The 27999-nt window shown below is 32.9% G+C and overlaps 1 protein-coding gene across 3 annotated transcripts in view; it reads right to left on the minus strand.

Annotated features, from left to right (window-relative positions):
• The window catches only part of LOC145249767 (germ cell-less protein-like 1), a 79378-nt gene that overhangs the window by 20145 nt on the left and 31234 nt on the right, over positions 1 to 27999 (minus strand). For 2 of the 3 annotated variants that reach the window (XM_080111689.1, XM_080111691.1), the window contains 6 exons: positions 26605 to 26692; positions 24818 to 24955; positions 20858 to 20927; positions 20006 to 20081; positions 18876 to 18937; positions 16900 to 16983 (listed from right to left, as the gene is read on the minus strand). In XM_080111689.1, the coding sequence (XP_079967815.1) occupies positions 16900 to 16983; positions 18876 to 18937; positions 20006 to 20081; positions 20858 to 20927; positions 24818 to 24955; positions 26605 to 26692 (518 nt within the window). Of the gene's footprint in view, positions 1 to 9232; positions 9472 to 16899; positions 16984 to 18875; positions 18938 to 20005; positions 20082 to 20857; positions 20928 to 24817; positions 24956 to 26604; positions 26693 to 27999 lie in introns of those variants that run through there. The other variant, XM_080111690.1, reaches the window with a different exon arrangement.

The raw sequence follows: 27999 nt of genomic DNA on the forward strand, positions 1-27999 counted from the left end.
TTTTCTTTTGCTGTGCAACTTTCTCTGGAGGTTTTCTATGTTGAAGTAAGGTGCGAGTTATTTTAATGATGTGTGTATCTAAAGAGATGGGATTTAAAATTGTCCTGTGTATTTATTGTGTTTGACTACGTTGTAACGGCGAACAGATTTGTCTTAGGGTCGCCATTGTTGCTGCCGTCATTGCCTTGCTGATTTCCGGTTTATTCATGGAAATGTGGAGAGATATGCGAATATAACACACATTTCCTTCAAGATTTGGAGTAAAGTCTGTATGGGCTGCATTCACTCTGCCATATTTCATGGTGGAGACATGAGCCTCAAGCACTTCTAATATGAAACGAGCTTGACCTAATGATTACATCATAAGTGTTAAGTTGTCTCTCTTGGTATTGAAATAAAAAGAGTTCAAGCCTAGAGATAGTAGCATTTGGGAGCTTCTAATTGTAGAAAAAAAACAAAAAAACAAACATTGTACACCCCTAAAATTTTGGCGATGGAAGGAGATAATTCCTTGTCGATCTTTATTAGAGTTACCTCTCCTTTGTCAACAATTTTTTCACAAGAACGAAACAATAGCCATAAAATAGAAACTCACTCACAGAATACGAAAATATCTAAAGAGCCAGTAACTTTTCTCTTTTCTTTTTCAAACAACACCTAACATGCCTGAGGACGGTCGAAGGCCAATCTAACCAAAATGTTGCACAAATAACACTGAAGATAAGAACAATAGTCTGATCAATACAAGTAGTATGAAAAGAGTTCTGTTCTTTGTGTTAAGTTCTTAGAGTAATCTGCCCTTGCTTATCGATTATTGACTGGAAAACAAAGATGGAGATTTTGATAAATGGTCATGTACTTGTGATTGGAATTATGTAAAGAGTAAATCAACAAGGATTATTAGGTGAACATGCAGCTGCATCAAAAACTTGGTGCTAACATGATTATGGATGCTTTACAAACAGGGTGCCATCTTTTGCATCAATCTCATAATGCATGTCCATATTCTGTGCACCAAAGTGCGTGGTAGACTAAGAAAATCTGAATGGTTGCTAACGGTTGTTCAAGCAATGTACAGAAATGTTTAAAATCGTGTTAGAAATGACAACATTTAGTGGAAACTTTAATGTTCATCACATTGCATGAATCTGAAGATTCTATTGTTGGCATTGGTTTCCCTGATATTTTTCTAGTCAGAATCTTTTTTAGAAAGATATCAGGTACTTACAAGAGGGACCATGTGAAGGTTGCCAACATCCTAAGTGGAAGTGATTTTTTGTGAAACGAACTGGATTCAAACTTGGGACAGCCAGGTCGTTAAACACTAAATAGGATTACATCTGAATCCATTGCTTTTCGTTTGTCTTAGAAGCACAATGCAGGCAGTTTTGTATGGGCTGTCCGGAGGAGATACTGTATGCTGATGATTTAGTACTTGCCTGTGAAACAAAGACAGCTAAGCTCCCTTGTTAAGAATGGCATTAGAAATAATGTTTTCATTTCTACAGCCATTATTGGCATGGGGAAAGGTGGTGGGAGGATTCGGTTGGTTGCTTTGTTTTACGGCATATCAACCCTTTTCAGGTTATTTAATGCCGAATCTGGTGATTTTGAAGAACGATTTTTTAATATAGTATATTTGTTTTTTAAGTCGTATTCTATTTAACCCATAGTTGGGACCCTAACAGGTGCTACCACTCCGGGTCAGAGTGGACCTGGGAGCAATGGCAATTAAAGGGTGGCTCCACATTCCCTAAGGCCTGCAAAGCTGGGGCCCTCACCATCGGATATAGTTTAAGGTCATATCCAGGACCTGGTGGGAGGAGGGTAAGATTACTACTTAACAGGAGAGTTACCTCCCCTGTTTCAGGTAAATCTTGAGAACAGGCCATGGTGACTCATACAAAATGAAATTAAATTTTGATTTTAATTAAATTTTTAATCAATTGTTTTCCCTAATTTTTAGTGGAGATATTTATTTTTGCCTGATGTTGGAGAATTCTTATTTTGAATTTGATTTTCATCCGTGCCCCATATTGTATAAGCACCATTGATTGGAATAACAAAGATAAAGGGCAATAAAATAAAAGACATAATAAAAATGATTCTTCGTTATTGAAACGATTTGGCAGTTCAGTAACTTCAAGTTGTTACATTTTTTTTCCACTGACAAGACTTTTAGACTACAGACAAGATGGTGGAAATTTGTTAAAATAAAAATGTGATTATATATTTATACACATAGATAAATAAAACAGTAGATGTATGTATGTGCATCTGTGTAAATATTTAACTGCTAAACTCTTAAAACTTCTGGTCATATAACACTGAAATTAAATTAACTGGAAATAGTAATCATTCACCAATGGTGTTTATAAAGAATAAAATCTTTGTTTGGATGAATTCTGCAGCTAGAAGTCAACAAGTTGAAATGCAAAATGTTCATTTCAACTTGCAGACATTTGTTGATTTGCGCGTGCATAAACTAATCGTAGTTTAAAATAGTTTAATTTTAACTTTTTTTATCTGTCAGGTTAAGTCAAACAGTAACAAATGTGGCTGCAGCTCTAAATGAGGGAACGCAGTTGGAGAACTAATTGGTTTCGTTTCGATTCTAGCTGATGGTACCCAAGTCATTTTATTTTTACTTTTGAAATTGGTACTATATATTAAGTACAATATAATACTCAATAGAGAATTAGCTTTGTAATGATAAATACGAAATTTGCATGAATTAAAATATAATAAGTGTATTTTACAATCGGCAAAGTTGGGAGCCCCTCTGATAGTATATACATAAATTAAAAAACAAAAAACAACTATTTAAAAAAAATGTAAAATGTTTTAGGAATTAAAAATTAATTGCTAACATTTTTCACTAATTTTTGTTTCATATTAAAATACGTTTTAGTGTAATGTGAAAATTTGAATTGCTTTCTTTGTAAAAGCAGATTCTTTTATTTTAATTTTCTTAGTTTGTTCAAGCTGGGGATGGGGCATCCTACTGAATGCTAAACATTTAACCACTAACTCAGATATTCTAACCAATAGATCATTTTAAGATTATGACTATCCCTTTAAGTGCAATTGTCTGAATTTCTATTGCACTTGGTTCACCGGATATATTCGCCAGGTAATTTTTGAAATTCTTGAGTCTAGTTGCTGGAATGATAAAGATCTTCCTAAGATTCCAGTTTCTTTCCATGTCATATATAAGACCTTGGTATTTCGTTTTCTTTTCCCTTTCAACTCTGTTTAACCCAACGTCATTGGGGACTATATAAGATCTTATTATGACTAACATTATTGTAGATTGACACTCTCAGCTGAATCCTTGTCCCACAAAATTTCCCCCACTCTTTATCTGTGCCTAAATCAAGACGTGGATTCCATGAACAAAGCTTCTTTCTTAGAACTGCACGCCTGTGGAACTGTTCCGTCTGCCTGCTCCCCACCTGACTACAACTTAGATGTCTTCAAGTCCAACGTTAACAAATTCCTAATGAACCGCCCTCTTAAGTAAACACTTCATTAAATCCCAACACTAACATACTGTACTTGCAATAACCCTTATCCCTGAGTGGCTTCCGGGCCTTGATAAGTGGTGACCACCGTGTAAAAAAAAAAATAAATAAATAAATAAAATAAAAAATAAAAAAAATGGGATTCTACCTTTTCTTATTTGTGAACACCCTGAAATATTTGGCAGGAAGAAAACAGAAAAACTCAATTATTTTAGAATTTAGAGAAGGGGTCACTCACATTTCATGTAAAATGAGACTCCATTTTTGAGTCATTGTAGCATTTTAGGGTAGTAAGTCAAAAGAAATTGCCAGGGAGATAAATTGGTTTTTTTTTTTTCTTCTCTGGATAGAAAGAGGGTACTTTTTTTTTGTTAAGCGATTCTGTGTGGTTTTATAACCATACTCAGTCAAACTTAGAGTTAATTATAAAAAAAAAATATATATAGTTAATGAACAGTTCTAAAAATTAGGATTACTTTTACATCAAAATCGTATACAAAACACATTTCCCACTCTAAAATAATTGTTTTGGGATCTTCTTGTTTCTACCAAGCTTGTCAAGTTGTTCGCACATAATCACCTAAAAACAGTAAAATCTTATTTCAGAGGGGGGGGGTGATTAATTACATGTACTTCTATTTGTCTCCTCAAAATGTCAGAGTTAGGCACAAGGCGGTTTTTTAATGTGGAGAATCCAGCTCTCTAAACAGGCATTCTTGATTGGCACAAAGATTAAAATTACCCCAGTCTAGAAGGATTTCTCCTTCACTGACCGAGGACAGAAAAGATGAAGTATAATAACTGAACAGATTTTATTTTCTAAAAATCTATAAGATACTAGCTGGCAACCTGGCATTGCGTAGTCGTACAATACACTTAAACATGATATTTCAATTTATTCAGACTTTTATACAATAGTATAGACGTGCCAGCAGTTGCTCCTTGTTCCAGACACTCAAGATACGACGATCGCGCAGGCTTGGACACCTGCGAAGAATGCCCGATGGCCATCTCCACATCTAAGACAGTAAACGACCAAGTTCTCTCCAATTCTCTCTCCTCTGATCTTGAGCACGTAGTACAATGGGGAAAGGAGTGGCTGGTTACTTTTAATGCATCTAAAACCAAGATTCTCTCTTTACATCATCAACATTCTGATCCACATCTGGCATCAATTGAAATGAATGGCTCTCGTCTTCAGGAGGCCTCAAGTTTTGACAAGCTTCTGGGCTTGACCATTACTCCTGATCTTAAATGGAACACGTACATCAAATCTGTTGCCAAGGCCGCTGGAAAAATGGTGGGATCTTTCTATCGATTCGGTAAATATCTCACTGCTGATGCTATTCTCTATCTATATAAGAGCCAGGTACATCCAAGGATGGAATACTGTTGCCACATCTGGGCAGGAGCTGCTAGAAAGGACTTGTCCTGCCTTGATAGAGTTCAAAATAGACTTCGTAGCCTCGTAGATGTCCTTTTCTCCTCCTTGCAACCTCTATCTCACAGAAGAGATGTTGCGAGTTTGTCTCTGATGTATCGTTATTTTCATGGAAAGTGTTCGACTGAGCTTCAATCTATGGTCCCCCCCTCACCAAACTTTCACAAGAAACACTCGTCTAGCTGTAAACACTATCAATAATTCCCCCCACTCTTTATCTGTGCCTAAACCTAAACGTAGATTCCATGAACAAAGTTTCTTTCTTAGAACTGCATGCCTGTGGAATTGTCTTCCGTTTTCCTGCTTTCCGGCTGACTACAATATGGTTGTGTTCAAGTCTAACGTAAATAAGTTCTTGATGAGCCGTTCCATATAAGTTATCAAATTTACCAAATTTTCATTACTAATGATTACTGTACACTCTTTAACCCTTATCCTTGAGTGGCCTCTTGGCCTTGATAATGTGGTGATGCCTATGTAAAAAAAAAAAAAAAAAATCTCCCTAAGGATATCCTCTACAGCGAACTGTCAAATGGATCAAGAAGCTGCGGTCGCCCGGTGCTGCGCTTTAAAGACATGACCAAATGGGATCTGATCACTCTTGGCATCGATGTGAATGCGTTGGAGGAGCTAGCCGAAGATAGACCAGCATGGAGGCATGCCTTGAGTAAGGTTGGCGAAGGACTTGAGAACCTTTGGTTCGAGAGGCTGGTGCAGAGAAGACAAAACTAGTGACTACATTTACTGTTGCTTGCATTAATCTTTTATAGATTGCTTGCCATTACTCTTCTAGCGGAACAGTGTGCAAATGAGACCAGTGAATGGTTCAAAACTGCTATTGAAGCACATGTTCCCGCACGGAAATTCTATAGCAAGCCCCACTTCCCCCAATGGTTTACTTCTGCTTGTGCAGCTGCCATTTGTCAAAGGCAGCATGCATTCCGCAGATTCAACCGACATAAGTCCAGCTCAAATAAACAGAAGTATATAGAAGCTAGAAATAATTGTAAGAGAGTGATAGAGACAGCTAAGACAGATTACTCTGAAACCACCAGAAAACGCATCGAAGCACAGAAATTAGGAACCCGGGATTTTTGGAAATCTACAACAGCGTAGTAAATAATGGACAGTCAACTATTCCCCCACTATCAAACGATCATGAGGTTGCTTGCACGGCAACTGACAAGGCTAATCTGCTTGCCAGTCGGTTTGCCTCAAACTCCACACTGAACTCGGTACACCACTCACTCCCTTATTTTCCTCTGCGAATAGACGCCTCACTAGACGATTTGAAAATCACCCCTTCTCAGGTACATGCTATTATAAAAAATCTAGACACCTCAAAAGCGTGTGGACCAGATCTCATCCCGGCTGTGCTATTAAAAAAATGCTCTGCCGAGGTTGCTCCAGTTCTGTCCAAAATTTATAATAAATGCCTTAATGAATCTTGTTTTCCCGACTGCTGGAAAACCGCCTCTGTGGTACCAGTCTTCAAGAATTCTGGTGAAAGAACTGACCCACTAAATTATCGCCCCATTAGCCTCCTCCCGCTTTTCGCCAAAATATTTGAGTCCTTAGTTAATCAAGCCCTAGTCCAGCACCTAACAGCTGCTAAACTCCTGACTGACAAACAATATGGATTCAGGCAAGCCCGTTCAACAGCAGATATCTTAACTGTAGTTTCTGAACGTAAATACCATTCATTGGATAAAACAGGGGAGGGTAGAGCGGTGGCCCTTGATATATCTAAGGCTTTTGACAGGGTATGGCACGATGGTCTTCTAAGGAAAATTAGATCATATGGAATCACTGGAAGAATTCATAACGTAATTAAATCCTTCTTAAGTAATAGAAAAATCAAAGTTGTCCACGACGGTCGTACATCCAAACAATACGACATTAATGCGGGAGTACCTCAGGGGTCTATCCTTGGACCTCTATTATTCCTGATATTCATAAACGACCTCCCTGATAAAATTGTTTCGGAGATGGGTATATTTGCCGATGACACCACTCTCTATAACAGATATGAGGGGAAAACAAATGAACACATATCCAAGGAAATGGCAGAAACACTAGAGGATGACCTCCAATCCGTAGTGGAATGGGGACAAAAATGGTTGGTCACATTCAATGCTGCTAAGACTAAGCTTGTCTCCTTCAATAACTACAAGAAACCTTCTCTACCACCAATAGCAATGGCTAAGAACACATTACCTGATAGTACTTCTTTTAAACTCCTCGGCCTAACGTTTACAGGGAATATGAACTGGAATAGATACATTGAGAGCATTGCCAAGGTTGCTGCAAGGAAGGTTAGCTCCCTCTACCGTGCTAGAAAACTACTTACGCCCAACAGTATCCTATACCTCTATAAGGCAACCATTCGCCCATGTATGGAGTACTGTTGTCACATCTGGGCTGGTGCATCTGCTTCTTGTCTCTCGCTCCTGGACAGGGTTCAAAAGAGAGTCGCCAACCTGATAGGTCCTGAACTGTCATCTAGGCTTCAGTCTCTGTCCCATTGACGAGATGTTGCATCCCTCTGCCTGTTCTACAAATACTTCAATGGTGAATGCTCTGACGAACTGCAAACACTTGTACCTCCCCGACGTAACTACCCCCGACAAGCTACTAAGTCTCATCCCTTTACAGTAGAGATCCCTAGGTGCAAGAAAGCCTTTTACTCCAATAGTTTCTTCCCCAGAACTGCGGGTCTTTGGAACTCCCTTCCGGGATTCTGCTTTCCCAACTGCAACGATATGCAGAAGTTCAAGTGTAATGTCAACAAACATCTTTCTACTCATCTCCCTTCATAATGACCCCGCTAATTAAGTCCCTGATAGTAGCCCCCTGCTTCAAAGTGGCACTGTGCCTTGTTTGGGGTGAAAATTGAATAAAAAAAAAAAAAATTAAAAAAAAACATATACAAAAGTAGAGATTTTGACAAATTAGGCACAAGGATCTTATTTTTGTTAAAATTTTGTTTATAACAGGAAATTCTTGTCAATAACAGAAGTGAGAAGAAATATTTTGTTATTTAATTGAAAAAAAATGTTTTCATTTTACTTTGGATTATAATTGATCTCAAAATGCATCCGGTAAGAAAAATTTGTATTTTGTTGGGTTTTTTTTTTTTTTTCTAAATTTATTTATAATTTTTGTACTCTATGATATCATAAAGTTAAAGAGATACAATATAGTCAAGTTTGTAAAACAGATCCAGAAACAAAAACAAACATTTTTCCTAATGTTTAATTAACTAATATTTTTTTCTTTTCAAAAGGAAATCACCAATTATCAAGGCCCAGAAGCCACTTGAGAATAAAGGTTAAATAGAGTACAGTGGTCAAAAGGATAATATCATAGTAATTGTTAGAAGAGTAAATTTGGTAAAATGGATTAGTTAAAGGGAAGGGCTCATCAAGAATTTGTTTATGTTGGACTTGAAGATGGCCATATTGTAGTCAGCTGGAGAGCAGGTAAATGGAAGAGAGTTCCACAGGTGTGCAGTTTTAAGAAATAATTTGCATTCAAGCATTATAATCTTGCTTCTCCTCCATCTGGTAAATAGTTGATTAAATTCATTTATGAAAAAGTTTTGTTTCTTTAAAATGAAAATAAACATTAATTATTAATTAATGAAGCTTTTTGTTTTAATCCAGAAGAAATATTTTCATGGATAAAAAGTATCAACTGTCAATAAAACTTATTCAGTGTCGGATATCCAATTAATATCCTAAACGTTTATACAAAAATATCTGAACTAAAAAACCCGCCGAATTAAGAAAAATGAGTGGATCAATTTAATATCGAAACAGGCTTATTTCAGCCATTTTTCACGTGTTCGTTTTTCTGTTTTCATCGTTCGTTTTCCTTACGTTAGTTTTTTTTTGTTTTTTTTTATTGTTTGATCGCCGCATAGTGGGGAAAACAGAAACTGGCTTCCGCAACTTGACATTGTCGCACCTGCTAATTTCGGTTTATAAACATCAACTTAACACACTTATCAATTCATCTGTTCCCGTGGTCGAGATGGTTAGGTCGCAGAGGGTTTTTTTTCCACTTCCTTTCCACCTCCACGTCAAACGTTCGGGGTTCAAGCCTACCTTTATACTAAAACTATTTTTTTTCTTTTACACCTCCAAACAACCGGCCAACGTTTTTTTTTTTTTAATAGGGTTGTTTTAATCTACAACACCCCCCACCAACACACACCTCCAAACACCCAGGCAACGCTGGGTACCCCCGCTAGTTATAAATATATAGAATCTTATGCATCATATATAGAATCCTATCACATGAAATAAAAGCTGTTTCTGGAGAGTTGAATCACGCCCTCTAAAGAGAAAAAATCCTGACTAAGAACTGTGTATATGAAATCCCATGTAAATGTGGAAAACTATACAAAGGTGAAACGTGTCATCCGTTGAAAGTATGGTTAGAAAAACACCAAAAAGCTGTAGTATGTGGAGAGACTGAAAAGTCAGGTATAGCTGACCATATCTGGAAAGAAAAGGGAAGCCATTTACCATTATGGGACAAAGTAAAAATTATAGACAGAGAGGAACGGTGGAGAGTAAGACGACTGAAAGAATCAGTACATATGCTGGGGAATAACCAACTGTTAAGTAGACCTATTGTACAATTCAATACGATATGGGAACCAGTAATTATAAACAATAGATAATACATACAAGTAATAAAAAAATAAAAACATTAATATATACAAGTAATAAGTAAAAACATTAATATATACAAGTAATAAGTATAGAGATAGATATACATTAATATATAGTAATAATTAGTAATAAAATGGTGATATTTACAACTAGAAATACAAAAGTAGGTTTAAGGCTTCTAAAATTCATACTAGAATTGTCCGCAAAGACCCGTGTCGCAGTGGTTAGAGTCCTGGGAAAAATCAATTGTAGTAAAAGAGATATTCGCCTGAAGATTGAAGGTTCAATCCTGAGTGTGGGCGACCGAAATATACATTTGCGAATTACTTAGAACCTCTATCCAGTCATGGCTGAGGGAACAAGAGCATGCTACCCCCATGAAATAAATAAAGGGTTCCGCTTGAAATTCCGTCCAAATTCGACAGAAACATTCCAGAGTTCGACAAGATACACCTGAAGAAGTTCGGAGGTTATATCGACCAAAACGTTGTGAAAATCAAACTCCAGATGAGAACAGTATTCCGATGAATGATAATACATATAACTAATCCTCATCTCAAAAATTCAGAATCGTTATAACTTTGGTATATTAACATTTTAATCTCAAAAATCAGCATTGTCCTTTTTAGGAAAAAGTTTGTGACAAGAAAAGCTCTAAATATCAGAAAATTTCTATATAAACAACCTTAAATGAACACCATTTAATGAACTTTTTTGCTAGATTGGTCTATAGTTGTGCAGGTGATTACTTTTTATGTCATGGCTGTGTTCTTTTTGTGCACTTTTGTTATTGGAATCAAAATCAATAATTACACCAAAATTGGGAAAAATATTGGAATCATCTCATTAATCCAGACTACACACCACCTTACTAGTCCTAAAATACAAATAGACGAATCGTTCTATCACTCTAGAAATAAGCAGATTCTTGATACCATCATCTGCTAGTATAAATGTCAGATCCATTCTAAGATAGAGTACTGCTATAGTGTTAAAATGTTTTTGATTATTAATGAGGGTATGATCCCAATGATTTCGCCAATCTTATTTAAAACTACGGTTAGGATAATCAACCAATGAGAAGCTTCCAACCTCATAAAAATATCGAATTTTGGATTCAAGTCAGTTCGCTGTTAACCTCCGTCTTGAAATGACTGAATCGCAACTACATTGATTCTTTACCGGCATCCTTATTATTAAGCATTACTCAACACTCAAGATCGTGACTTCATTGATTCTTCGCTGATTTGATTTACTACCGCCATCTTTGTTCAACATAATGTCTCAACACTTAACATATTGCATTTGTAATCTAGTGAGAAATGATATCTCTAGAGCCTCTGTCTCACAAAAGACATTGCTAGTATTTCTCTACTCAATTTTTATTACCATCAAAGGTGCTCGAGTGAGGCTCGATCTGTGGTACTTCCCTGTAAAGCATTCACAGTAATAACTTGCCTCATTACCATCAGAGCAAAAAATGTCCCTTTTTTTTTTTTTTAGGAGGGGGCGGGGGCTGTGTAGTGCAAAATAAATGAAAAAAAAACAACAAAAAAAAACAAAGAAAACAGAAAAAAAATAAAATAAAATAAAAACGGAAAAAAACCAAAAAAAACAGTAAAACAAAATGGAAAAATATTGATATATCTGCAAAGGTAAAATCAAATGATGATAAAACGATTTTGGCAGAGAAAACAAAAACAAGTCTTCTGTTTTATTTTTAGTTTTCAAACAAAAAATGGAGAGGGGGTGCTTTCAGATTCCTAAATAATGATACCAGTGATTGAGTATCATTAAAAATGTGTTGGGGTAGGACAGATATTAAAAATGACAGCATATTTTATTCATTACTTATGAGTAGTGTACAAGTCTTTATTTTTTAATGGTTCATATCAAATATTAAAAATGGACAAAAGTTATTTGTTGATTTAAAATGTTTTATGCCAAATTGATATCTGAATATGGTCAAATTTGTGCTCATTTTTAATTAATCCCTAACTGTGCAACAAATAAATACCATAATACTTAGTTCAGCACACCTTATCATAAAGGTCCATACAAAATTTCAGCCAGATTGGCACAGTAGTTTCAGAGAAAAAGTGGAATAGACAGTCTGAGTGAAACATAATATAGATCATTATTAATGAATTGTGTGCTGTCAAGGTTAAATGTTCAAAAAACGTGAAGAAAAAGAATAGTATTATTAAAAGTCCATTTAAAAATACTCACCTTTTTAGAAATTCACTCAGAAAAAGATGTTCACCTTGTTAACATTACAAACAATGCTAATATTTAAAGTCAGCTGCTCCTGTTGATGTTTTCATTTATTTTACTATATGCTGAATCATCCCCTCGCCCCTTAATGTTACAAATTGATAGATATTTATAGATATTGATATTGAGTCAACGTGAATTATTATATTAAAGATTTGGTTATTTGATTTTGTGTTTATAGTTTGAAATAAAAATTATGATAAATTAGCTTTGGTATTTCTCCAGAAAAACACAATTGTTGCTTTGCCATTTCAACATCTGTTTTACATGTATACTGGCAAGTGTGAAACAGCTTTTAGAAATCGACTTTCAAACTAACCAATCTCTGCTTTTACTCTCAAATCCATCTTTATTACTTTCTACCACGTTTTTCCTGGCCTTCTAGTAGCTGAACCCGTTACCTCAACTGTTCTACATCTACTAACCCAAGATCACTCCTCCATTCTTTCAACATTGACATACACTCAAAGTCTCCTGTTCTGCACAGATCTTACTATAATGGCCAGATTTAATTTTCCTGTCAGATCTAATCATCATTATGAGTTGCATCTTCCACTTGGTGCGGATTGCGAACCCATGTGACTTATTTTTCATGATTCCTTCCAATCCAGAGCAAGTTGTTTTTTTTTTGTTTTTTTTTTTACAGTGGTCACCACTTATCAAGGCCCGGAAGTCACTCAGGGATAAGGGTTATTGCAAGTACATTACGTTAGTGTGGAGGTTTGATGAAGTGTTTACTTAAGGGGGCGGTTCATTAGGAATTTGTTAACGTTGGACGTAAACACATCCAAGTTGTAGTCAGGTGGGAAGCAGGCAGACAGAACAGAGTTCCACAGGCATGCAGTTCTAAGAAAGAAGCTTTGTTCATGGAATCCACGTTTTGATTTAGGCACAGATAAAGAGTGGGGGAAATTTTTCACAGTGGATTCAGCTAGATGGGTGTTTTTCGTGAAAGATTGGTGAGGGGGGAGCAGAGATTGGAGTTCAGACGAGAGTTGATGGACTCTTCACCTTCTTCGCTTTCCTCTGCCTTTAAACATACCCTCGAAGCGTAATTTTGACAGGCCAGTGGTTGATCATTTGACATGGCCAAAAAACGTTTAAGAGTTTTGCTTTTGATTTTATTAAATAGATATAAACCTGTCTTTGAAACTCACTTAAATTTTATTTGTTTGTAATTAGTAAGTATTCGATTTGTAACTGGAAGGAAATAAGGGTATAATGTTGATATCTGTGATAGAATGGAGACAAAAGGGATCAGTCACAAAAATTCAGTTAGTACTGGTCCTCGTCACAAACAAACCAGCATTTTGTGTAATATTCATTTCGTTTTGTGATCATTTCTTACATTTAATATGGTTGCTTTTCAGCTGCGTGTAACTTTTGAAATTATTGAATCAATATTGTCAAACATGGATGTCGATCTGAACAAGTAGACAAATCTTTGCTGTGAAAGCTGAAATAACTTAATATACTTTAAATGCTAAAAATGGAGGTTCCAAACCTTGTTCATACCACTGTTGATTTCACATAAACTGATTATCCCTTAAGCACTTATGAAGAAATATGTGTGTAATGGCTGTAATCCTGTGTTTTTTTGTGTCCCTCCCCCCACTCCAAACAAGGCATATTGCCACTTGGAACATAAAGGGGCTACTGTTTGGGATCATGTATAGCAAGGGACTGTGAAAACTAATCCATGAGATGTCTGATCACATTACATTTAAGCTTCTACAAGTTAGTATAGTCATGGAAGCAGAAACAGAGGGAAATCCAAAGTCCAGGCTAAGGGGAGAAACTATTAGAGTAGAAGGCTTTCCAGCATTTAGAAACCTCAATAGTGAAGGGGTGGGATTTTGCTGCTTGTCGGATTAGTCGAGACTATGTATGTTGAAGGGGCACAAGTGCTACATGTTCATTAGAGCATATTATATTAAAGCACTTGTAAAACCAGTATAAAGATGTAACATTGTGGCGATGAGACAAAGGTAGTACACGACCTATTAGACTGGAGACTTTTTGGACTCTAAGAGTGAAAGACTAGTGGAAGATGCATCAGTCCAGATGTGACAACAATACTACATGCATGGACGAATCGTGGCTTTGTAAAATATAGGATACTCTCTGGTGCGAGTAATTTTCTAGCATGGTAAAGGGAGCCGACCTTTGCAGCAACCTTGGCAATGCCCTTAATGTATTTGTTTCAATTCATGTTGCCTATGAATGTTAAGCCAAGGATGAGCTCTCAGGTAGGGTGTTATTTGTCATAGCAATTGCAAGTTGAGAAGAATTTTTGTAATAATTAAAGAATGTTGCGAGATAAAACAGACACGCTTGTATTTTTTCATACTTTGATGTTTTAAGAGACTTAAACAGAATTATTCAAATTCATTTTTAAGTAAGAAAAAAAAAAATTATGTTTCGATAAAAATAAACTAAAATTGCTTTTTTATTATTAAAGATAAAATAAGAAAAAAAGCATCTTGAAAAGTGAAAATAGAAAACAATCTAAGTTGAGTCATGGACCTGATATGGCAAAAAATATATTTAGAATGCCCATCCCTTACTATCTACACTGCCTTTTATGATGACTTCAAATGTAGACTTGTTAAGCTATCATAATAAAAAATGGTTAATACTCATAGTAAAGTTGGTTTTCATTCAAAATCCTCCCTATATTACAAAATTATTTTTTAAAAATTGAAAAAAGAAATATGCTTACATATGACAGAATGAACATATCATATTTCAAAATTCACGTAAATTGATCAAGTCGTTTTATTTTTAACTGAGAAAATTAAATTTTATGAGTAAGAAAGAAGCGACTGTCTTGAAACTAATCTCAAGAAACAAGATAACAATTTAAACTGAAATTTTTTGTTGTAATGTCTACAAATTCCCATTAATTGCTTTCAAGTGATTTTTTTTACCTTATTTATGAATATGCTATTTTTGTTTTGTCACAGATTTATCATTATTTTTGTTTTTTAATATGGAGGGAATTCTGGACAAGAACCTTCAATTTTTAGAAATGAATAATGTGAGAGTTGCCATTTTTTAAATTATTATAATTGTTTTTGCAGTATAAATGGATGCTTCAGCTGATATAAAAGTAAATCTAAGCAGGCAGTACCTTTAAAAATTTTGGTTAAAAATTTGAAATTTAATTCCACCAGTTTATTCAAAATAATTATTATGCTTCCAAATTTTTGATATGAGGATTGATGATTTATATTATTTGGATAGTTCTTTAGCGATATTCACATGGTATTTTGGCCTATTCTTCAGATGTATCCTGTCAAACTCTGAATCTACACAGAATTGTGAACGGAACCATTTATTTAACACACGGGGGTAGCATGTTCTCATTTCGTTAACTATGACCAGGTAAAAGTACTAAGTATATTTTCTGTAATTGCATTTTTTTTAATATCAGATACACTGCGGATTGACTCTTCAACGTCCAGAAGAGTATAACTTACAAGTGAGTTTTATCAAATAATTTATCCACTGTGCCACAGATCCTTGTGAAAAATAACACTAAAGATGAGAACAGTAATTCAAATAACTTGTTAAAAAATAACTGAATAACAAAAAAATGTCAAATGGTTATCATAAAAACTAAAAAGCAGAAACCACCCATCAAAACTATCATTTGCTGAAGTTGAGAGAAACCTGTTCAAATGTTGCATACAGCCGACTTTATTTGTCCATTGTATGCTTTATGAGCAGAGAATATATCAACAACACCAGTCTTAGGATTACTTTTGGCAGCTGCGTAACTCTTGCTTCCCTTATTTTATCCTTTAGTCCTCACATTTCAGGAGCAATGTTTTTGACAAAGAGGGAAGAATTGCTGTTTGCTGGGTCAGAATCTATTCCATCTAGCACTTATCGTTGGTAAGTTTTTGACCTTGAAGTATTAATTTTTTTTAGCTCCTTACATCAAGTGGCTTCATGCCTTGTCTGGAGCAATTTCCACATCTACATATCTATAAAAGTGAAATTGTGTGTATGTGTGTGTGTGCATGTGTCTACATTTCCCTACCAAACTACTCTGTCAATTTTCAGTCTACAAACTAGAGATTTGACATCAGGGATATTGAGATTTGGGAAAATCTTTTTTAATCGGTTTTTTACCAGAAATTTAGCTGTCAAGGGGTCAAAGTTCAATGATCTGACCTCTGAAAACTCTACCAAACTCCTCTGCCAATTTTGGGTCTAAACACTTGAAATTTTAGATGTAGGTTACTTCAACATGGATCAAAATTTAATTTCCCTACCTGAATTTAGAATAAAACCTTTTATTTAATCTATGGGGGTAGTATGCTCTTGTTTTGTTATCCATAAGTGGGTACAAGTCCTAGGCAATTCGCAATTGTATTTTGAAAGTTGCACACACTGAAGATTAAACCTTCAATCTCTAGAAAAGTGTAACTGTAACAACTGAATTTTATCAAGTACTTTATTCACTATGCTATGGGCCCTTGCAAACTATAATTGTGATTTACTTGAGACTTCTACCCAATCATGGCTGACAGAACAAGAGCATGCAACCCCTATGGATTAAATAAACAGTTCCGCTTGAAATTCAGTGCAGATTCGAGTTCAACAGAAAGATTCCGAGTTTGACAAGATACACATGAAGATTAAAGGTTATATTGAATGAAATGTGAAAATAATACTCAAGATAAGAACAATAGTCCGGAGAAATGCGTGAGATCTATTTCTCATAGATAAGACTGACAAGTACTGCCACTTCTCTCGATCAGGATTGACCTTGGAGTAATGATAACTAATGAATGATTCTACACTCTATGAAATTGTTAAATTGGGGGCCAATATCATTGAAAGTCATACCCACAGCATCTAATGGGCAATATTTATAAAAGGGTATAGTAGTTTGCTTGTTAGAAACATAAATTTACACTGATGAATTATTTCTTCAGTTGATTTAGAGAAATAGAAGAATGTTTACCTATAAAAAATCTTCCGTATTGGTTGAAGGCTGATGGATCCTGTGTAAGGTTGACTGTGTGTATTTCGTTTAAAAGAGAAGCCTCTGAAAATCAGGTAAAAAAAACGAAAAAGGTTTTGATTTACTTTGAAAATGTTTTTAATTTTTTCAAACACAAAAAAGTTTTGGCAAAATAAAGAAAAGGAACTTTTTTATTTTAAATATTTCCAGATTATTGTCAATTAGTCAGGTTCAGTCCATGGTAAAACTGTATAGGAGTACCTTTGTCAATTCCCACACACACTAGAAAATTTACTTGGGGTAAGGGGGGATAACTTTTGCATAGAAATTTATTATAAAATGATTGTCCGTTTCTGAACTAGGTGCAGTTTTTAAGAACTGTCCTTAAAAATGCTATATAATCTGAACGCGAGTGATCATTACTGCCTAATAGCGCAAAAATGGGTGATCATTTTGCATTAAATTTATATACAAAAGTGATCCTCTACTCTAAATTTTTTTTTCCTTTTCACTTCATATTTCATCAAGGTGTTTCAACGTAATCACCTAAAAACAGTAGAATCTCATTTTTATTTTAAAGAGATTAGTATAGGATGTAGAGATCCAATAAAATCAAGTCTTCTATGCAAGTTTAATCTAAAAAAAATAAATAAATAAAAAAACTCTTACTTATTTGTTATCTTAGATAAATAATCAAGTTTATGATTTTTCTACTACCTTCAAACAGAGGAATTATTTAATGTTAAATTTAAATAGCAATTATTTTAAAAGAATTGGGGGGGGGGATACTTCAGAAATATTAACTCCAAGGGTCATTTTACATTAAAAATGTATGGTAGAACTGAATTAGTTTATATGAAAAAAAAAAAAAGGTCAAATTAAATATTTGTAAAAACAAATTTTAAAACACATTGTTATTTTTTATTAAAACTAAAAAATGTTAAAATTTTAATTAAAAAAAATGTAAACAGTGAAGTTTTGGAAAAAAAAATATTTTTGAATTAAAAATCAAATTATTAATTTATTAAAAAAAAAAAATTTGACGTTGGTAGCAATCAGTTGTTTCATGAATTTAAAAAATAAAACAGGAATTCTGACAATTAATGGAGAAATGGTTCCTGCTAAAAGTAATTATTTGAATAAGTATATATTATGAGTTTTGTATATATAGAAATTGCCTTTATTAATATAATGGAAAAAAACAAATGGTTGTTCAGAATTCAACCCAATTAAAAAATAAAAACACAAAAATCTTTATAATGTACCTGACATGGAACAAAAATGTTATATTTCAAAAATCACAGTAATTGATCAAGTTTTTTTTTAATATAAAAAAAAAAAATTATTGCGGACTATTATCTTATCTTTATTAGTTGTTGAGAATAATAGTCCACAATAAATAAATTAATATAAATAATACTCATCTCAATAATGAATTCCAATTAAAACAATATAAAAAAAAAAGATCTTTATTTTATGATTTTCATCCATTTTAATAGTAAATTGTATCAATTACCAGAATTATTTTGATCTCGGTAGTTCCAACTAGGCTGTCTCTATATAAAACAATATGGTGAGTCGATTAATCATAAAATTTGATATTTTTTAGTTAAAAAAAACTTGATCAATTTACATAATTTTTGGAATATGACATTTTCATTCACTGTATGTGTTTTTTTTTAATTATTTGGAATTCTGGACAAGCACCGCTAAAACAAAAGAAAAACAATTCATAAAATTATTTTAAAATATACATGAAATATACCATGTGTGAATAAAAAAGTAGTCTGCAATTGAACAGCTGACATTTTTTCGATGACGTTTGTACCAAAGGGAGATAATTTCGTATTGCAAATCTACAATTTCTTTTAAAAATATAGTTTTAATGATAATATATAATTTACTAGTTGATCTTTAAGTATTTGTTTATTAGAAACACAAATTGACTAATTGTAAAATTAAAGCATTTTTCTCACCTTCTAGTAAGGATAATTAACAGATCAAATCCATAACTGTAACCAGTCCATCGCCAGCAGTACTGAAATTAAAACGGTTCAGTATACAATTAAAGAAAAAAAAAAAATCAATGCAAATAAATTTTAATGATCAAGTTGTATTTATTTTCAATCAAAGAAGGACCCAATAAATAAGACAGTGTTTTAGATGTGGTCAAACATCTCTATAAAAGAGTCAGTTAATGATGATTAAGTTTAAAATAACATCTTTGCAAGTCTGCTACACTTAAATTTGAAATAGCATTTTTCAACAAGCAGCCAGCAAAATCCCACCCCTTCGCTGTAGAGGTCTCCAGATGCTAAAAAACATTCTACTCTAATAGTGTATTCTATCAAACTGCTAGCTTTTAGAATTCCTTTCCTGTACTAACATGCATAAATTTAAACAATGTGAACAGACACCTTGCTGTTCCCTACTTAGAGTGTCCTTTTAGGTATGGTCCTTACGTCTTAGTAGCACTGTACTTTGTTTGGGATGAATAAAAGCAAAAACAACAACAAAAAACACATGCACACATTGAATGAAAGCATTTTAATTTCTGTTCTTAAGTGAATTTAAAATTCACTGAATGTATTCAATCTTACCTTAAAAGTTATTTTATCCTCATTTTAAATAATTCAAATTATTTTTTTATTAATAATAGATAATAAATAGTTAGGTCATTTAATGATGTATCAACTTTTATGGTCATTTAATACTGAAAAAATGTTTTTCTAAATGTTTTCGCTTTATAAACAAACTTTTAGAAAAAAAAAGTCAACTAAAAAAGGGCAGAATTACAGGATTCACATTATTCCCAAGTTTCATCAATCATGTTCGATGCATTTGATAATCCTGCTGAGTACATCTGCTAGTCGTTCGATAAACTATTGCTGGTTTCCAACAATTAAATACACTCATGTATTTCTACCATTGGCAGCATTTGTTCGTTAGTAATATTTATAATACAAATAAAATACCCTGAGCTGATCTCCGACTGCATTAAAATATTTTTGCTATTATTAATGTCTAAGATAGCAAAAAATGCTAACATTTAAAAAAGTAGGGAGTTTTGTTTGTTGAAAAAGTATTGAAATTAAAAATTCCTTACCTTTCCATTTTTCTGCAAGATTCTTCCACATCGAATAGCAGATTTATTGAACTCTTCTTCGGCAAGATCATCAGGACTAAAACGTTGAAAAAAATCTTTTTCATTTCTTTTAGTTTATAATTATTTTTGCATTAGTTATAACTAATAAATACACTCATTGTGAATATTCTTAATAAAAAAAAATGTAAAAAAATTCATTGGGAAACAATAAAAAATAAAATATGAAAAACATGATTAAAAGTTATTTCAACGTTAAGTAAAAAAAAAAATTCTTCGATTATTCAAATCTTTAGTTCTCATCTTTAGTATTATTCTAACCACCAACCTTTTTCAAGTGTATCTTGTTAAATGCGACAAGGTATACCTGAAAAACGTTGGAGGTTGCATCAGCCAAAATGTTGCGAGAATAATACTCAACATGAGAACAGTAGTTTGAATAATCCAAAAATACAAATCATCAATCCTCAAAAATCCGGAAAAACAATGGAAAAGAAAATGTTTTAATTTTAAATTATTCAGTTTAAATCAGAGATGCTGTTACATAATAACAATAATGATTATAAGATATGTAAGTTTTATGGATTATTATAAAATCTCTATAATAATAATAAAGACTAGCAAAACCCGTGGAAATTCCACGGTAGTTGAAAATTTTATTCTTGAAGATTTTTGGAGAAGAAATGGTTTTAATGATTTTTAATTGATAAAGAGTGACTATAAAAGGAGACGATTCCTTTCTCATTAATTAATGTTTGCAATGACGATGTTTTTTTATGACACTGAACCTACGGACAAGTAAATTAATATTTAGATGATTAATGAAGAGAGAGAGAGAGAGCATGAATGACTTGCCCTTTATCAAGTCCTTGGTCAACAGCCAGCATTTTGTTCCACTGGTAGGAAAAATAGGGTTGTAGCCATTCTGATAGGAAAATAAGAAAAAAATATGGTTATAGTAATTCTGATGGGAAGATAAGAAATGGCAAACAAAAGCGTGTTTCAATTTGAATTGTTTGATATTAAATTTTAAAATTTTCTTTAAATACTCAATGTTTATTAAATGAATTCTTTTTTTAATCGTTTATAATCATTAATGTGTCACCAGTTATCGAAACGTGGAGGCCATTTGAAGATAAAGCTTAAGATTTTCAGTTGGATAATAAATGCCACCATTAGAGAATTGGAATCAAATGTGAGTGAAATGGGCAGAAGATTACTTAAAAGGAATTTATTACCTAAGAAGCTCAACAAGCATTTGTTTACATTAAACTTGAAGATGACCTTGTTGTAGTCAGTTGGGAAGCAGCTTAATGCTATTTTGTTACACAAATGGGATGTTCTAGAAAAGAAGCTTTATTCATGGATTTTCAGTGTAGCTTATGGCACAGATAGGGGGAAAGAAAAGTGCATTTTTGTGTTTGTAAATAGGAGATTTCTTACTGTAAATGTTTTTTGAGGGGCTGATCAGCGATTGGCAGCTTGGTCAAACACCTACCATGAACATGATACAGCAGAGAGAGGCTAACAACATCACTTCTGTGCATAAGAAGCTATAGGGAAGAGAAGAGATCATCTCTCACTAGATTTTGAAGTCAATTTTGTACTCTGTCAAGGCAAAAAGAGTGCCCAGAGTCGCACCTTCCCACATGTGACAAGAGTACTTCATCTTAGAATGTATCTGGCTTCTACATAGGTATAAGATTGCATCAGGAGCAAGGTAGTTTCTGGAGAAATAAAATGATCAGATTATTTTTCTGGCAATCTTAGCAACAGATTTGATGCAAGTTTTCCATTTCAGGTCTGGAGTGAAAGTCAGTTCAAAAAGCTTATCAACAAAGGGATCTTTCTGAAGGAGAGAGTCATTCATTCAACTGGGGGGAAATGAGGACTGAAGCATTAGTGATAAATGGAAAGAAGTTAAAAGTAACTCCCATGTGCTTCAAATTATTAAAAAGAGAAAGAGACAGAAAGATCGTGATCATAAATACTCTTTATAGTGTTGCCGTAATACCGTCAGCAAATGATCTCAAAATAAAAATTGGAGGAGGTTTGGGCCTAGAATAGATTGTTAACACACATTTCTAGATATTTCATAGCTAATAAGCTTGTGAAGCAAACTTTGTACCAAACCGTATCAAAGGCCTTTGATATATCAAGAGCTATCATCCTAAAAACAAAACCACCCATTGATAGATTCACTGATTCTGTGCGATAACTGTGAGTTGTTGAGTTTGCAGAATGAGATCCATATTGTTTGTACATTAAGTTGTTTTTGATAAGGTGCTTGATAACTTTTTGATTTATTATAGATTCAAGTGACTTAGTCATGATGTACAGGCCCTAAATGGACTGTATCGAGATGTAGAGAACCAATCTCTGATATTTTAAATACTGGGTAGACCAATAACGTCTTTTAAGATAATTGAAAGCATTTCTCCTTTAGGCAACAATTAAATAACTTTGTAAGCATAGGAGCTATTTCAGGTTGCAGTTTCTTGGGTACTATGAATCTAATATACAAAATTATTTTGTTAGATTCGACTTTTGTCATCAATAGATTCAAACCTAAAACATTTTATATATTATTTAATTGGAATTCATTATTGAGATGAGTATTATTTATTAATTTATTTATTGCGGACTATTATTCTCATCTTTCTTAGTTGTTGTTCCAGATAGAGTAATAAAAGTCCGCAATTTAGCCCAAAATTTATTACTTAATACAAAAAAAAAAAAAAAAAAAAAAAATGAATATTGAAATCAACCACATTACATTTCATGAACAAGGCAGAATCTTCAAAAAACGTTTTTTTAAATAAAAAATAAAAATCAAATAGAATCAAATTTTTTTTCATTTTTAACAGTTTTTTCTCCACTTTTGTTCTGAAATGGAAGTCAAAATATGTTTTAACTCTTCTTCATCAGGTTTTAGTATTTAGGGTGCTGTGAGTGTCGCAGACAAAATCATATTCCTGCTCTCCATTGAGTCTGGTCTAAAGAGTTGACATCAACCAAGTTAAAAGCAGTTATATAATTTCCTACACATTCGCGATGTATATCCTTCAATCTACCATGCTTTCTAGTGCCCAGGACATCCAGCTGTCTTATGTCTCATGTAGGAGATGGCATGTTATACATGACAGAACCACCTGAGCAACTAAAGCATCTGTAATCTAACCAATACCAAGTTCTGATAAAACATGACCGATAACATTCTTTCTCTTCGTTTACAAAGACATATTCACCGAACCATTGCAGATCAGAAAAGGTTGATGATATGTCTTGCTGCCATGCAAGATGGCAGAGCAAAGAAAGGATGAAAATACTATCATGAATCTTGAAGAAATTTTGCCTACATTTTCTGCGTTATGATTATATAGAAAAACGTGCCATTTGTTTCTGTAGTTTAATTCACGAGTTAAGCGATTTTCAGTTTGGTAAAGGATTGTGCAAGTTTTAGTACAAAGAGATAATCTTCAACAAAGACTATGACCCCAGATTTTTAAGTTGACTTTGTTGCAATATTTTTGATTCATAATAGGGTATTGTCTCTCACAGTTTAGAGATTCTATTTATAAACGCTGCTGCTAGGAACTGACGAATCAAATTAATTCATGTTCTGCTACCAACCAATCAGAAATCAGAATTACTCCATAAAAATTAAACCTTTTTTTAGCAACCTTGCATATGTTTTCTTTGTGTCAACACGGGAAGAATCTTTTGCTCTTTGGCTACAAAATTATAAAGTCAGAAACCTGTACAAAAAAAACTGTCTGCTGAGAACCAGTCATCTCCAGGACTTGTATATGTGCCACTTGTTTGATGTTTAACCATCAGAAACTAAACATGGCTTCCAACTGAAGAACCTTTGATCTTAGTAATGTCCTACCACGCAGAGGAAAAAAAAAAAAAATCAAAAAATAAATAAATAAATAATAAAAAAAAAAATCAAAAAAAAATCACTTTTTACAATTTACAAAGTTGTTAATTTTTGGTTATGCTCTAATGCGTATTATTCACATATATCATTATGTATTTATCTATTGATAATACAGATTTGGTATTTGCTTGGAACCAAAGATATTACTATTATTACTTTTCTTAATGTACTATCGTTTGATGCTCAATACATTCTCGTCGCCAGTTGTTATGGGGTTAAATGGTAATAAACGAAGGAACACAGGATTTTTAGGAACGAAACATGTATTCACATATATTACAGGCAAAGACCGTTTGGGAATACCATTCCTCAACGATGAGCGTTTGCACACAACCTGCTTTGTCGCGTACCAATCTCAGACTCCAGGCACCAGTCTCAATATCGGAAGTGACGTCATAAGATAGTCCATTAATCCCATGGAGGGGCGTCTCCAACAATAGTGTAGCATCTGTCTTGTTGACATGACACCATCCTCCCGGGCATTACTTCCTGTGACCAATAGAAGCATAGATTTGCTGGTGTCAATAATGACTGAATTTGTGAAATAAACTTGTATCGATTCATGCCGTTTTACGTTCTTAAAGATAAAAAAATAAAAATGGTTGAGTAATATTAAAATAAGTGTCAAAGAAACAAAGGATGGCATAGATGTGGAGGATCAGAGGAGGGAGATAATATGAAAAGAGAAAATAGGTGATTACTTGTTTTTTAAAACAAAATTCCCAGTGGTTGATTATATCATGCTGCTAGATATTTTCTTTTTTCTGCTTATATTTTTTTTAACACCCTGAATCTGCTTCCTAGGACAGACCTTACAAATCAAAGAACATTTTTATTCCAGCCAGTCTGACAAAGACGTAACAGTGACTTACCAGGTGGAATTATATGATCTGCATTCAGGCTCCTTACAGATTGCATATCATTAACAATGTGATGAAAACGCACTTTGGAAAAGACACGGATATATTTTCGACCTTCACTTGTCTTCAAGAAGTAAAAACTTTTATCATCTACAATAAGAAGGATAATCAACACATAAATATAAAAAATAAAAAAAAAATCTTGACCTTTTTAAATTTATAATTGAATACGCTGTTCCAAAATTGTGATTTGGATAAATCACTTAAAACATACAGGTGTCCTGTCCTTGCTACCTGTCAGACAAACATAACTTTTTATATCATAATTGAAATATTATCATTTAACTTATTCAAAACCAAAAGCGGTGTTTTCTGTGTAATTCAAACACTAAACATGACCTTTTGTTTCAATAAAATTGTTCATTTTGAAACCTTGTTCATTTGATAATTGACAATACTTGTCACTTAAGTGTGATTATCATTCTTTTAATTATTCCATAATTTAACATAAGTAACCAATTAAAATAGCACCAATAAAATATTTCATGTCACAAATACAGTTGTTTAAGAAAACCTCTGTATTATAAATCTGTCATCTTCTATATATATAAAAGCCAAACGTCTGTGTGTATGTATGTTTGTTTGTAACGCTAAAACTTTTGAAAGACGGAACCAAACTTGACAAATTTGGTATCATATCGAAGCCCCATCACCCGGATGACAAATATCGAAATTTCACGTCAAACGGACCACTAGAAGTTGGTCAACTGATCAGTTATCTTCGAGGGGGGCCCCCAAAAAACCTGTCATTATCTATATATATAAAAGACAAATGTTTGTTTGTAACGCTAAAACTTGAGATGAAAGATTCCTCTCCCCTAAGAATAAAACATATGTTCAATATCTGCTTTTGTTTTTTCATTGTTTATATGGTCCCGAGCAACGCCGGGTAGCCCTGCTAGTTAGACATAATACATAAAAGTTATTTCAAAAAGACTTGACACCTGATTTTCCATAGTGTAAACAAAAAAGATTATATGAAGTGAAAATTACTGAAAAGAAAACAAATATAATAGTCTAGTTCCTAGAATCATCTTTCTGTTTCTCATAATTTAAATTTTAAAAATCAAGCAAAAAGCTATTAAAAAACACAGATAAGATGCAAATATTTAACTTTTTGATTTATTTTTAAATTAAAAAACAAAAAGATGCTTCTAAGAACTTACTCATTTATAGTTATTAGCAGGCCACATGCTCAAAGTTCTGAATAAGAGTGTTCTAACACACTGTTTCATTATATCAAGAGAACACGACAAGTGTTTACAAATGTTACTAAAAAAGGGGGTGGGGGGTGGGGTAACATTTACTAATTTATGGTAGAAACACCCAAAATGTCTCTAAGGAAAGGTTTCTTACCTGAAAAATTAAAAGTAAAAAAACAAAAATATATATTTGCATCTTATTAGTTGCTTTAAACAGCTTTTTCTTGATTTTCAAATTTAAATTAAAAATATATAACAATTCTTTTATTTTTTTTATATTTAATTATTTGGACTATTATCCTCATCTTCTAGTTGTTTTCTACGACATTTCGGCCAATTATTCCTGTCCCAATAATTAAATAAAAAACGAATTTATTCATCTCCAAAATAATTCCAAAAATTAATTAAATTCTTTTAGTGTCTGAAACTTTTGTTGATAAATGTTTCTACTTTTTTTAAATCATATTCTAAGGAAATGATATATCCTGTAATTTTTAAATAAGAGATATTTAAATGAAAAATAAATAAAACAAATACCTGTGGACAATTCTTCAAAATAATTCATCTTTTCTGATAGACTTGCCATGTCACCAGAATACGAGGGAAACAATTGTAGATATAACCACTGGAAAAAATTTAAATAAGTATTCCAATATGAAAAATTCTTTTTTAAAAGGATTATTTCAAAAATATAAATGGCAGTAATTTTAATGAAAATGTATTTTACTTAAAAAAATTTATTTTTAAAAGACATTGACTGCTAACAAACTTTTGAATTAAGAAAAAAATAATTTTTAGAAAAATTATTTTTCTTAAAATTATTTTTTTGGTTATTATCCAGAATTCAGCCTAATTAAAATAACAAAAATATAGAAAAATCTTTATGATCAACATACCATCACAAAATGAAAATATCATATTCTAAATAAATTGATCAAGTAGTTTATTTTTGTTTTTTTTTACTAAGAATATTACATTTTTTATGAGGAAGCAAGGATGGTGTGTTTCACTCCGTCATCTTTAATAAAAGGAGGCAACACAATTCGAACTACAGAGATCAAAATCAGCCTTGTAAAGGCTAGGATTTACTATAAATTGCTAAAACTCATAAAAAAATTTTTTTTTTAAATTTACATATAAAAAAAAACAAAAACTACTCAATCAATTTATACGATTTTTGGAATATGACATTTTCTTTCAGTGACCAGTACATACAAAGATTTTTCTGTACATTTTGTTTTTTAATTAGATTGAATTCTGGACAATTTTTAATTAAAAAGTGATTATAATGGGTAGCATATGAGAAGAATTTTAAATTTGATGAAAACAAATAAATGAATTATATTAAAACTTTAAAATCTTTAAATTTATTACAATAATGTGCAAGGGAATTTCATATTTTGTTTGCATATTTTTTAATTTCATTAAATGTTTTACTTAATAATTAACATTTGTGTTATTGATAAAATGTTACTCTAGATTTTTATCCAATGGTAAAGAAAGTGTGAGAATGAGTATAATTTGTACTAAAAAAATGTCTTTGTATATATTTAAAGCAGAGAGATCAGAAAACAAGATTATATATTTTTATTAAATAGAAATCATTCAACAAGGCGTGAAGCCACTCGATGTAAGGAGCTAATAAGGATGAAAGATGATTACCACAAGGGTAGGAAATGCCTATTGGTCTTAGTCTTGAAACAAGGTTATCGATAGATGGAAAACATCAGGAAGAGAGTTCCTCATGCTAGCAATTCTTGGAAAGAAGCTACTGGAATAGGAAGCAGTATGTTAATGACGGATCAAAACAGTGAATTGATGGAGACCAATAGATCAATAAGTCAAATGAAGAAAAGATGAAGGGAATAGATCAGACGATTCTGAAGAACATATTTAAAGAAAAAACTGAGACTAGCAACATCACGTCTGTGA

The sequence above is a fragment of the Euprymna scolopes genome, chromosome 28 (assembly GCF_053919585.1).
Source record: "Euprymna scolopes isolate OS-2025 chromosome 28, ASM5391958v1, whole genome shotgun sequence".
Taxonomy (NCBI): domain Eukaryota; kingdom Metazoa; phylum Mollusca; class Cephalopoda; order Sepiida; family Sepiolidae; genus Euprymna; species Euprymna scolopes.